Source organism: Perognathus longimembris, chromosome 6 (genome assembly GCF_023159225.1).
Source record: "Perognathus longimembris pacificus isolate PPM17 chromosome 6, ASM2315922v1, whole genome shotgun sequence".
In the NCBI taxonomy this organism is placed as follows: Eukaryota; Metazoa; Chordata; class Mammalia; order Rodentia; family Heteromyidae; genus Perognathus; species Perognathus longimembris.
The window spans coordinates 15,118,517-15,131,610 of NC_063166.1; the positions used below are offsets into that span (position 1 = coordinate 15,118,517).

The 13,094-nt window shown below is 36.2% G+C and overlaps 1 protein-coding gene across 1 annotated transcript; it reads left to right on the forward strand.

Moving 5' to 3' along the window:
- Positions 1-8,093: 8,093 nt before the first annotated feature.
- Positions 8,094-9,020, forward strand: LOC125352200 (olfactory receptor 5V1). Its single transcript, XM_048347329.1, has one exon. It carries the CDS (start codon positions 8,094-8,096, stop codon positions 9,018-9,020), a length of 927 nt encoding a protein of 308 aa, XP_048203286.1.
- Positions 9,021-13,094: the final 4,074 nt, after the last annotated feature.

The following is a 13,094-nucleotide window of genomic DNA, read 5'->3' on the forward strand; positions in this document are numbered from 1 at the left end:
GGAAGCTAGATTTAGATGATAAATTTATAAGTATATATGTTGAGTGGTCTACAAGTATGTGCACATGTATTAACTGAAATATGGTAGAGTCAAGGAAGAACAAAGGCAAAGTCAAGGTTCAGCAAGAGAAAACACCAGGAAGCAGGTACTCAAAAGGGGTGGAGGAGGTCAAGGGGGAAAGGGTAGATGAATGAAAAGAGAAAAATAAAGAAAAGGAGAAGGGTGGGGGGAGAATGCAGTCAAGAATTCAATAAATATCTTACAGCTTAGGAAGAATAAGGAAAGGGGTGGGTAAAGAAGGGATGGGTGAGAGTATTGAAAGGGGTGACATTGATTAAGCTATATTGTCTTTGTAAACTGCTTTGTTAAATGACAACTCCTTTGTACATTTACTAAGATAATAAAAAATAAAAAAATCAGAGAGTGTACTTGTTGTTCATTACTGAAGCAAGATTGTCTATATATCTTGAGTTCATTGGCTAATGGAGAGAATGGCAGATGAGTGCAGAGAATGGGGAAGGCTGAGGCATGACTTCTTGGCCTTTCATATATAGAAAACGGCCAGAAGTGGTGCTGTGGCTCAAGTGGTAGAGTGCTAGCCTTGAGCAAAAAGAAGCCAGGGACAGTGCTCAGGCCCTGAGTCCAAGGCCCAGGACTGGCATAAAAACAAACAAACAAAAAAACCAAAAAAAAACTTTGGGATTTACTCTGCTTGGGAATGATAGGAGATAAATTGTCTTGTCGTTTGTTCTGTGCTGAAAGGAACACAGTGAGTTCCATGTTGCAAATAGAGAGTAGGGGAGAGAGATTGAAAATAGGATCCCCCTAATTTTTTTAGGTAAGAATTGAAGATGACTCAGGCCAAGATGACAATGACAGAAATACAATTAAGGACATTCTTGAATTTTGATCAGAGAACTTAAAAAATTTGCTAAGAGCTTAGATATGTGGTATGAAAATAAGATACAACATAGACCATTTTCCTTTATTAACTCCAGAGAAATAGCTATGGTGTGAAGGTAGTGGGCTGTTACCATATCAAAAGTGTGATACAGATTTGAATATTTCTTCATAATGAGGATAATTTGTAATAAATCTTACCTTCTGTTAATGAATTCCCTTTGTGTCAAAATCAGCATATATGTAAGATAATAAATTCAAGATTAATGTAAAGTTTAATTCCTTTAAAACATCAAGTCTTTACTATCAAATTGTCAATTTAAGGAAATTATCTTTTCTGAGCATAATGTAATTCAATTTTAAGGTAATAAGTAAAAATAACATTCAGTTTTCAATTCTGAGGAGTTTATAATTTACTAAGGTGAATAAAGTAAGAACAGAAATAACTACCCAAAATAAAAGAGAACATAACAGGAGATTATATCATAGAGAACAGTAGGAAAAAAATCTAGAATAATTTGAATTTTTTTCATCGGCAGTAGAAGCAATAGTCTATTTTATCTTTGACATTATTTGCCACAAAATTATAACAGCCTAATAATGCAAGCCCACATTATTAATGATGTGAAAGTCACCAGTAAATCAGGAATAATGGAAAATCTCCAAACGTCTTGTCTTCAAGCAGTTCTTAGATACATGATTACATATTTATACATATTCACACAGTTAAGTACTTCATGTCAATATAGCAGTTCTTTGTATCTAGTACAAAATTACAAGGTGAGCTGATATTTTTCCAGTATATTTATTGTTGTGCATAAGTATGTGGCCATCACGAATATCATGGTCTTCTGATGTCTTGTTTTGATTCTAACTTCTCCCTCTCTTTCTCATTGACCTCATTTATTTTCACAAGTTACAATCTTAATTTCTGTTAATAGTTTTATGTAGATATTTGTCAATCCATAGAAATATAATTTGTAGACACATGTGGAGGCTTGCATAGTTTTATATACATAAGCTGCAGTGGTAAGGAAAAGTTCAAATCCAGTATTGAACATAAGAAATAATAATGCTAAGAACTTGACCTTTAAATGGGCAAGGACTTTTTAGGGAACTTTGAAATGCATAACCCACAGTCTGAGAAATTGCAGATTTTCTTTCACAACAAAGATAAATGATTTTCTTGTCATAGTCAACCCATCTCCAATAGTACAAAAATTACGTTATAAGAATGTGTTTGCAAAAACTAAAACTGACTAATAAAGTCTAATACAAATAAGAAATATCCTGTGAGTGTATTAGGAAAAGGACAGATTTTGGAGGTGTTCAAAATTGCTAGCAATCTGAGTAATGTAAAACAAAGTACTACTTTGTGCTAATGCAAAACAAAGTTTCTACTTTGTATATGTCAGACAAAACTTCAGAAAGCCAAATTGTGTCAAATTAACAAGGAAATATGCACACTCCACTGTTGGTAGCACAGGTACAATTGGGGAAGATGTGATGTTTTGATTATATTTATACATTTTAAAATATGCTGAACTCTGGTGCTTCTTTCTCTTCACATTATTATTATTATTTTTAGAAAGGCTTTTCTGAGTTTCATCCCTTCCAGCCCTGGCAGTAGTCACGGAAATCAAGGTCACCGAGTTATGCATAGCTTACAAAGACATATATTTAGGAGAATGATTCCGTGGATGATGAAGTTTTCTTTGGTAAGAATGAGTGTACTAGAATGATGGGTAGGAAAATCCAGTCATTGTATTCAATGTATATTATGTAAAAATTGAACTACATATCTTTTTTTTTTTTTTTTTGGCCAGTCCTGGTGCTTGGACTCAGGGCCTGAGCACTGTCCCTGGCTTCTTTTTGCTCAAGGCTAGCACTCTGCCACTTGAGCCACAGCACCACATCTGGCCGTTTTCTGTATATGTGGTGCTGGGGAATCGAACCCAGGGCCTCATGTATACGAGGCAAGCACTCTTGCCACTAGGCCATATCCCCAGCCCCTGAACTACATATCTTGAGGGTAGGGATTGTGTGGTTTGCCAAAAGGAGACTGTCACACGCTTGTTAAGGCTTAAGAGTTTATTAGCAGAACTGAACGACTGGTTTGTATGAGATGGAATGTGCAGACTTATGGCAGGGAGAAAGGTTCTACAGGGAGAGGGCATGGAGATGTCTGGCTGTAGTGAAGGGTGGGAGGTGTGGCCACAAGAAATGTGGAAATGACCTCAGAGTTTGGGGGGACCTCCCACCTCTCCCAGGTGTGGCCAGTTACCTGGGTTACAGGTGCTAAGTGGGGGACATCTAGAGAGGAACATGTGTGCACAGGGGAGAGCAAAGAGTAGAACCTACTCTGGGAAAAGCATGGAAGGGGTAACATGAATCAAGATGCACTGTATTCATAATCTGACTCTGGGAATTGAAGCCCTTTTGTAGAACTACTCAACAACAACATCAACAACAACAACTGCACTGTTTAAGTTTCCTCACCTCCAGAAGGCAAAAAGATACTTCCCATTGATTTAATTTGAGACAGAACTATAAAGCATTAAAAAGAGCATGACTTTCAGCCCCAGAATTTTAGAATCTGAAGAATATGGAGAAACTGGAGAGTGACATTTCCTGCCTGTAGCATTGAAGAAAGGATGTAGATTGTTTTCTTCAGTCAGTGGTAGGCCCAGTGATCATGGTCCACATGGAGTAATTTTGATCCATGGGAATCATTATGGTGCTAGAGGAGCTGGAGGACACCCAAAAGCTCAACAGAAACTAGAAGGATCAAGGTCAGAACCATTGAGCTCAGAGACCACAGAAGTGTGTCTCCAGGGGCTTGGAAAGTTTCCCACAAGATGTCTGCAGTGAAAGGGCATTGTCCTTGCCCACTGCAATCTCACACAAGCCTTCATTAAGTGAGGAGACTCTTAGCCTTCAGATATTGAGTTTGCCAACACAAATTCTCCAGGGAGCATTCCTTTGCACTTCTTCATAAGAGCAGGTTCTAGGCATCAGTGTGGTAATCTTAGCTATACTGTTTTGACCACAGGTAAGTGAGTAAATAATTTTTTAAATTGCTTAGTGATGTATTCACTATTCTCAGATACAAACCCTTCAGCCCTTCTCTTTGGATGAGAGATTAAGGATGTAAATAATGAATGTGTAAGGACAGGAGTGGTTGCCAAGGAAGAAGTGGCCTGAGTAGCTTTAGTATAAGTGGAGAAGGGAACTCCCTTCATTTCAGTTCATTTCTATAGCACTCAAAATGGACCTCTCCCCACTAGTAATTCTTCATTTAATAAAAGACAGTGCCTTTATTGCATAAAGAAGAGAACCACCACAGAGTTGCAGAAAATAGCCTCAGGACAATACCTCATATGACTTTCTCATTAGAAACTATCTTGTGCTGTTCTAAAATTGCTGCATGCTAGCTCATGTTTTTAGTACCTTTAAAAAAATACAGTTGCTGTGTGATGTCAGTGAAAAATGAGGGATGTGGCAATGTATTTCTGACAATCCTTTCTAGTTCATGATTTGGAATTGCTAAGGTCCTGTTTTGAGAATATTCTTTAATAAAGAGCAACTGGATTCAACAGAAGTAAACCCCAAGATGAGCTTCCTGGTGACATTTCCTTGTGGCATCTAGCTTTCTTAATGTCTTCTTACTGTGATGCAATGCCTGAAAACATTTTCTTTTTCTACCATGTATACGATTTCAGGTTCTTTGATCTTGCATAAGGGAATAGAGAGCTATTTTCCTGTACTAGTATATGAAATAGCTGCACTTCCTATAGTGAATTATGACACATTGGCTCTTTAGTGCTTGAGCCAATATAGTTCCATAACATAGAAAGCTATATAAAAATTTCAGTGCCACATATAGAATATTGTTCCAGGTATAGAAGTGGAATTTTTTTCTTTAGTTTTAGTTATACTACTTGCTATGTGTGTGACCTTATGAATAATCCTTTGTAGAGCTGTGTGTAATGGCTGATGTCTGTAATCCCAGGTACTAGGAAGATAGTGCTTCAAGGCCTGCCCTGGCAAAGTAAAAGTTTTATCTTAATAAATATACTAGATATAGTGGTGGACACCTGTAATTCTATATGTGTGGCAGGTATTCTTATGAGGATGGTCTTTGGCTGACACTGAGTCAAAATGTGATCCCTTATCCAAATAATAACTAAGATTAAAAATAACTGGTTCCTTGCTCAGCAATTGCAAGGCTCAGAATTTAAACCTCAGCACTGCTCCTCTAACCAAAAGTAACAATCCTTTGTAACCTTTAGCTACCGAACTATTCACCATATTCCTGTTATGGAAGTAATAACATGGCAGGCATGAAGTTTTTCCTAAAATTTGTAGCATTATGAATATGTGCAAAAGAAAAGTGTAAGTTTTTTCCTTAACAAAAACATGTGATGTTCCAACAGGAATGAACTGAGATGTTAAACTACAAATATTTATTATTTCACTTAGGAATACTTAAAGAAGGAAGAGCTAAAATTTTATGGCAAAGTATGTGATTAAATAAATATGTGGCATATACATGCTACCATTGAAATAAAAACAAAGGACCCTAGAGTTCCCAAGAAGAGACATCATTTTCAATTGAAGAGAAAAGTGGCATTAAATTTGAGCTTGGGCCAAATAAGGACTGGCAGACAGAAATGGCAACAGGAAGAAAAACATTTATACAGGTCAAGTGGGTATAAGTAACTAAAATCAAGAAGCATATTCTGAAACAAAAATGTATTCTTGTTTCAAGGCAAATAAAATTTAGTGTGGAATAAGACACTAATTGCTTAAATTATTTATCATTTGGCAGCTTCTTCATGGATGGGGACATGGGAAAGGCATGATTGGAGTGAGGAAAAGTGATCTCAAAGCATAGAGACCTGGGTGGGATATTAGGTGGTGAATCAAAAGCACCAGCCTATTCCTGGGAGAAAGAGACTTACAAGGGTGATGGAGCTGAAAAACCCAGTGTTTCCTTTATCCCTAATGTGATAGTTGGACTGTCAACATGACTTAATGCTTTTGTTCATGATGGAGACATTTATCAGCAGGTTTAGTCTTATGAGGAATAATGGAACAAGACAATTGGGCATGCTTGTGTTTATAAATAACTATGTTTGCACCACATTCTATTTTTAAATTTATTTTTATTGTAAAGGTGATGTGTAGAGAGGTTACAGTTACTTGAGTCAGGTAATGAGTACATTTCTTTTTGAACAGTGTCACCTCTTCCCTTGTTTTCTCCCAGTTTTTCCCTCCTGACCCTCTGTCCCCCATAAATTGTACAGTTCATTTTCAATATAGTGTCTAGTGAGTACTACTGCTGCATATGTTTATTCCTTGTCCCACCATTTCTGAGCTTCCCTTACCCTCCCACAACAGATAAACTTAGATACAAGACAAAAGGTGCAGATTTTAAAAACAGTGACAAAAGAGGAAAACAAAATAAAAACAAAAAGCAAAATAACAAAAATCCTGTTGTTTCCATTTCTTGGAGTTCATTTTGATAAACATCATTTTATTTTATGATAGACACATAGCTTTGAGCCTTTGTGATCCTCTCCTAAGAATGTTCACCTTTTGTCTCACTGTGTGAATGTTTATAGAGTCTTGTTTAATTTATCTTGTCCAAGTGTATTTTTTGTCTTTTATCATCCATTGTATTTACTTGTAGATTTATAGGCACATTCTACAAATGAGGGAAAAACATACCACCTATGTTTCTTTGGTTCTGACTTACTTGATTAATATATATATATATATATATATATATATATTTAACCAAGTCTTTCCATTTCCTTACAAATGGGTTGCACCACATTTATACCATAACTGTGATTTAGTGCTTCTTTCATTTAGTCTCGCTATTATTTTGACTCCTCTAAGTCTTTTTCCAACTATTCATGTGAAAACTTAATTCTTGAGATCTTAAAAATAAAGCTTAGGTCTGATCCTTTTATGTCAATTGGTTATCTTTAATTTGCCCCTATTCCTTATTCTACACGAAAAGTTTAAAGATCACATTTCCTAATGTCATTATCCTGAGTAGCTAGTATTATTGGTGTGAGCTACTGGTACCCATTAAAAATCCTGTATTCTTAAACCATTTCTTTTTTTTTTCTTAAACCATTTCTAATCTTGAAAAAGAAGAGTAATTAGAGTATTAAATGTAGATAACATGGGGTAAAAAGCGTTTTTGTTTGGTTTTGTTCTTTTACCAGTCCTGGTGCTTGAACTTAGGGCCTGAGCACTGTCCCTGGCTTCTTTTTGCTCAAGGCTAGCACTCTGCCACTTGAGCCATAGTGCCACTTCTGGCTTTTTCTATATATGTGGTGCCGAGGAATCGAACCCAGGGCTTCATGTATATGAGATGAACACTTTACCACTAGGCCATCCTCCAAGCTCCTAAAAAGAGTTTTTTTTAGTATCCCTAGACCTATATATCTCTATACATATCTCTATACATATATATGTATATACACATTATATTATATATGTATATATACAACTTTCATGTTTCAGAATTTTATTAGCACAGGAAATTATTAAAATTTGATGCTTAAACTAACTATATATACATGCTTCCTCATTCAGATTTTGAATACCTATGCATAGAAAAATTGATTAGAGTTACATACATAAAGCCATTAGCACAAGTTTTTTTGCTCTGGTGAATACCAACAATTATTATCATTTGAACTTTTTTCTTTTCCCCCACATGTTCTAAAATAAAAGAAAATATTACTGTAATAAAAAATAAATAAAAATTAAAGATAATAAGGAGAAAATAATGGCCTTAAGCCTCATCATAGAATGAGAGATTGTTACGGAAATGCTATTCTGCAATGCTCATCCACACATCACCAAGAGAACCCAGCCCTTGGTGACAGGGAATCTTAGCATTCATGGTACTCTTTGGGGGAACTTTTTAACTAAAAATGGTCAGATATTTGGCTTTTGAGTGAAGTATTTGTACATGCCTTGGGCTGTAGGTATGGCCTGGGGTTTTGCAAAAACAATTCTCTCACACTTTGGTAACTGATATAGATTTTTATGATTTTATTTGTAAAACGTTTGTTTTCTTGTTTTGCAGACCATTGCTACATTAGCATACAATTATTACAACCTATGCTTATCCTTGCCCAATTCCCAAGAGGAAATCAGGCCACAACATGGAAGGAAAGAATCAAACAGCTCTATCGGAATTCATTATCTTGGGATTCGCCAACCTAAATGAATTACAGTTTTTATTATTCACTGTCTTCTTTCTGACTTATATATGTACACTGGGAGGAAATACTTTCATCATTTTGGTGACTATAGCTGATCCACATCTGCATACGCCCATGTATTATTTCTTAGGGAACTTGGCTTTTCTTGATATCTGCTACACCACCACCAATGTCCCCCAAATGATGGTGCATCTTCTTTCAGAGAAGAAAAGCATTTCTTATGGAGGCTGTGTGGCGCAGCTTTTTGCATTCATTTTCTTTGTAGGATCAGAGTGCCTTTTGCTGGCAGCAATGGCCTATGACCGTTACATTGCAATCTGCAAACCCTTGCGGTATTCGGTCATCATGCACAAGGCCCTGTATAGCCAGCTGGCGGCCTCCTGTTGGACAGGTGGTTTGCTCAACTCGGTGGTGCACACAGTGTTGACATTCCGTCTTCCCTTCTGTGGCAATAACAAGATCAATTATTTCTTCTGTGATATCCCACCTCTGCTGGTCTTGTCTTGTGGGGACACGTCTGTCAATGAGCTAGCATTGCTGTGCATTGGAGTCTTCATTGGTTGGACTCCTTTTCTGTGCATTGTCCTTTCCTACCTCTACATCATCTCTACCATCTTGAGGATCCGCTCCTCAGAGGGGAGACGCAAAGCCTTTTCTACATGTGCCTCCCACCTGCTCATTGTCCTCCTCTATTATGGCAGTGCCATCTTCACATATGTCCGGCCCATCTCCTCTTACTCATTGGAGAAAGATAGGCTGATCTCGGTATTGTACAGTGTTGTCACCCCTATGCTAAACCCCATCATTTATACTCTGAGGAACAAGGACATCAAGGAGGCTGCAAAGACTATTGGAAGAAAGTGGTAGACACCAATTCTCTCTTTTAACATGTAGTTTGACTTACCTCAATAACCTTGTTAGATTAAGAACCAGTGAGCTGTTTCTAGTGATATTCAACTTAAAATCCTCAATGTTGGGACAGAGTCTGGGCTGCTTGCATGCTCTACTCAAGGTGTGCATCTTATTGAGGTCTTGCTTTTTCTGTGTCAGAGACATCAATGTTACTCTCTTTAGATGGTGTATCCTTATTGATCCTGATCCATTCATGAATGCTTCCTCTGGAGATGGTGTTTGCTTTTGTGTAATATTTGCCGGATAGACTTATCACTTGGTACCTTATTTTCTAGGTGTTAAAAAAACTGTGAAAGGTGATCTCCCTGGGTTTATTATGATTCTTTATTCTCACTACTTAGATCATGCTTTTGGACTTTCTTTATTATGTTCTTCTTAATAAAACGTTATCACCAGTAAATTAAATCCACATTATTTTGTAAAGAAATATAGTCATTTAATTGGCTTAATTGTTCTATTTTCAAATATGTGTATGAAGTACTTCAGTTATATTCAACTCTAATTCACCTTCCCTTTTCACTGGTTGTCTCACCCAGATAGTTCCTGTTTTATCCTTCATGTTACTCCTTTCTTTTGTTCTAGAAAATCATATTAGAGAATATATGTGTGGTCTTTCTTAGTCTGGTATATTTCACTTAATGTGGTGGTTTTCAGTTCCATTTAGTGGTGCACACACACATATACAAACACACACCCACACAATACACACAGAAGAGGAAGAAAGATGTCTATAAGCATGAGAGATAGCAAATGATAAATCTCATCAGAAGAACTGACAGATAAATTGGGAAAGTTATAACTTGTAAATATATATATATGCACCAAAAGTTAGAGCTACCAGTTTCATCAAACTAACACTACTGATGAATGCTCATGAGTTGCCTTAGTTAACCAGTATCATGGAAGGTTGTTATTGTTCAATTTTAAAGGATAACTAATGGAGGTAGTAATTGATTGGTAAGTTATTTTGTTCCAGAGCTTTCTGGTCTTTGAAGATTCTATTGAGAGGTCTGCTGTTTATAGAGCTGTCTTTGTAAGTACCTTAGCATTTATCTCTTTCAGCTTCTAGGGGCTCTTCTAGTTACCTATCCATTACATTGAGAAAGAGAAGTCAAATTCCATTTTTAAAAACATTAGTCAATAGACTAAAATAGCCTAGTGAAATATTTTACAAACTTATCAGTCCCTCATTTTTTAAATTACTTTTTTCAGGGGGAGGGAGGCAAGGAATAAAATTTTATTAATTGTGCCAGGTAAGACCTCAAAGCTGTAATTTTGTTGCTTCTGTCTCCTGAATTATTGGAATTATATAGATGTACCACCACCTCCTGCTAAAGGATACTTTTATGTGCCAGAAAACTTAAGCTTATATTTGTTACCATTCAGTTTTTCAAAATTTCTGTATGTTATGATGTATTTTGCATTCAGCAACAGTTTGACTTCCTAAAGGCAAAGGCTGTATCTTCTCTTTAGTTCACAGTCCCCTTTACACTTAGATGTTAGTGAACAATACAGTCTTAAGATGACTATTATTTACTTTGAGTTAACAAAATGTTGTCCTAAGTTTACCATCAAATGAAAATAGAAGCTTATAAAATGAGAAAAGTGGAGCTATCAAGACCTTTGAGGGGAGATCCTAAGGCATCTATGCCTGAAACACCATTGTGGACAGTCAAAAGGGATTCAGCATGCTTATTTCTGGTCATAATACAAAAGCAAGTCTTCTGGCTTTTGTTGTTACACTTAAATATACGGTTGTCCTATAAGGCTTTGAGCAAGACAAGATCTCGTATCAAAGAGATAATCAATGTATTGTAGTCTGATTACTGAAATTTCTTATGCAAAAAGATGTATTTATTCCATGGTATGTAAAGAGAGAATTAATCAATTTGGTAAAATGACATAGGTAGTATGTAGAAGAAAAGAGATAAGATGAGATAAAAATCCCCTAATCTACTTTAATCAATCCTTTGTTAAATGTAAGTATAGTTGAGTATGTGCATTTATATGTATGTGTTTATAAATTAAAAGTGCAATTATTGAATTTCACCTGATATTTATTTGGTTTGTAATCTTTTTGTTGTTGTTGTTGTTGTTGGTGGTGGTCTTGGGCTTGAATTCAGCCCTAGTGCACTGTCCCTGAGTTTCTTTTGCTCAAAGCTACAGCTCTACCACTTGAGCCACAGCACTACTTCTGGCTTTTTCTGAGTGGTTTATTAGAGATAAGAGTTTCATGGATTTTCCTATCTGGATTACCTTTGAACCATGATACTCAGATCACAGCCTTCTGAGTATCCAGGAGTACAGAGGTGAGCCACAGCGTTTAGCTGTTTGTAATGTTTTAAGTGCAATGATTAATACCTTGCATTAATAATGGCATGTACAAATACATTTGAAGAACATGTTCTCAGAAGTGGCATTGCTAATGTTCATCGCAGCACAATTTGTCATAGTTAGAATCTGGAACCAACCCAGATGCCCCTCAGTAGACGAATGGATCAGGAAAATGTGGTACATATACACAATGGAATTTTATGCCTCTATCAGAAAGAATGACATTGCTCCATTTGTAAGGAAATGGAAGGACTTGGAAAAAATTATACTAAGTGAAGTGAGCCAGACCCAAAGAAACATGGACTCTATGGTCTCCTTCATAGGGAATAATTAGCACAGGTTTAGGCTGGTCACAGCAGAGGATCACAAGAGCCCAATAGCTATACCCTTATGAACACATAAGATGATGCTGAGTGAAATGAACTCCATGTTATGGAAACGATTGTTATATCACTGTTGTAACTACTGTCAACGTGCTATGTGTAACTGTAGCTTCTATTATTGATGATCCTCTTGTATCACCTTCCTGTGGTTGTACCTACACTATCTCTGTATCTTATCTGAGTATATTAGAAACCATGTATAGTGGTAAACAGTGGTATATAGGGTAAAACAATACAAACAACTACAAAAGCAATACTTGCAAAACTGGTGTAAATGAACTGAACAACTCATGGGGGGGGGAAGGAAAAGGGGGAGGGGGGAATGAGGGACGAGGTAACAAACAGTACAAGAAATGTATCCAATGCCTAAGGTATGAAACTGTAACCTCTCGGTACATCAGTTTGATAATAAAAAATTTAAAAAGAAAAAAAAAGAAGTGGCATTGCTAGTTCAAAGGCTGTGACCATTTCCTTTTGGATATTCATGATAAATTACTCTTCAGAGATCAAATCAATTTATATCAGCAACAGTGCATATCACCTACTCCTTTGACAAACATAACGATTTGTGTCAAAATGGTATTAAATCATATTTAATTTGCTATTTCTTTTTAAAAATATTTCATACTCTGCTAAAAGTTATAGCTTCTGTTTGGAATATTTTATGAGTGTTGAGTCATTTTCCTATGCTTCCTTACAAATCTTTTTTCAGTTGAGGATAACTCCATTGAGAAACTATGATTATTTTCTTTACATATTTTCATGTTCATTGTTTAAATATTAATAGGCTAGTTATTGTGGGTTAATTTAGCAGAAGGTTTATATGGGCAGACAGGAATAAGAATATTCCCATGTCTTGATTCATTTAGTTGTTATGCCTTTCACCTCTTAGAATAACATGATTTTCCTTCATCAGAGCCTGTGCAATGCCTTAACCTTTATTAATATTCCTAAGAAATTCACATTTACCACGAGGCACTCTATCTCTGATGGAGTGTACTGATTATTTTGTTGTGTGTCCAAAGTTTTCTTGCTGCTAATATTTCTACATGTGTGGTTTCTTTCCTCCCCAGGAGCAGGCTGGCTGATATGGTTTTGTCTTGTGACTCTTCAGACCAATTTTGCTGATTTTTATTCTTTCTGTGTGCATATTATTTGATATTTGTAAATTCTGAGAAACATGAGTTCAATAAAGATTTAGATTATAGGTAACTTATTCTCTGCTGTAAGAAGTTTTGATTAACATGTATCAGTTGTGCATGAGAATGGAATTGCTTGTAATATTTCACACCTGCATAGTGAGTACTCTCCA

Coding starts and splice junctions, on each gene's coding strand:
- LOC125352200 (XM_048347329.1), top strand. CDS start 8,094: ATGGAAGGAAAGAATCAAACAGCTCTATCGGAATTCATTATCTTGGGA.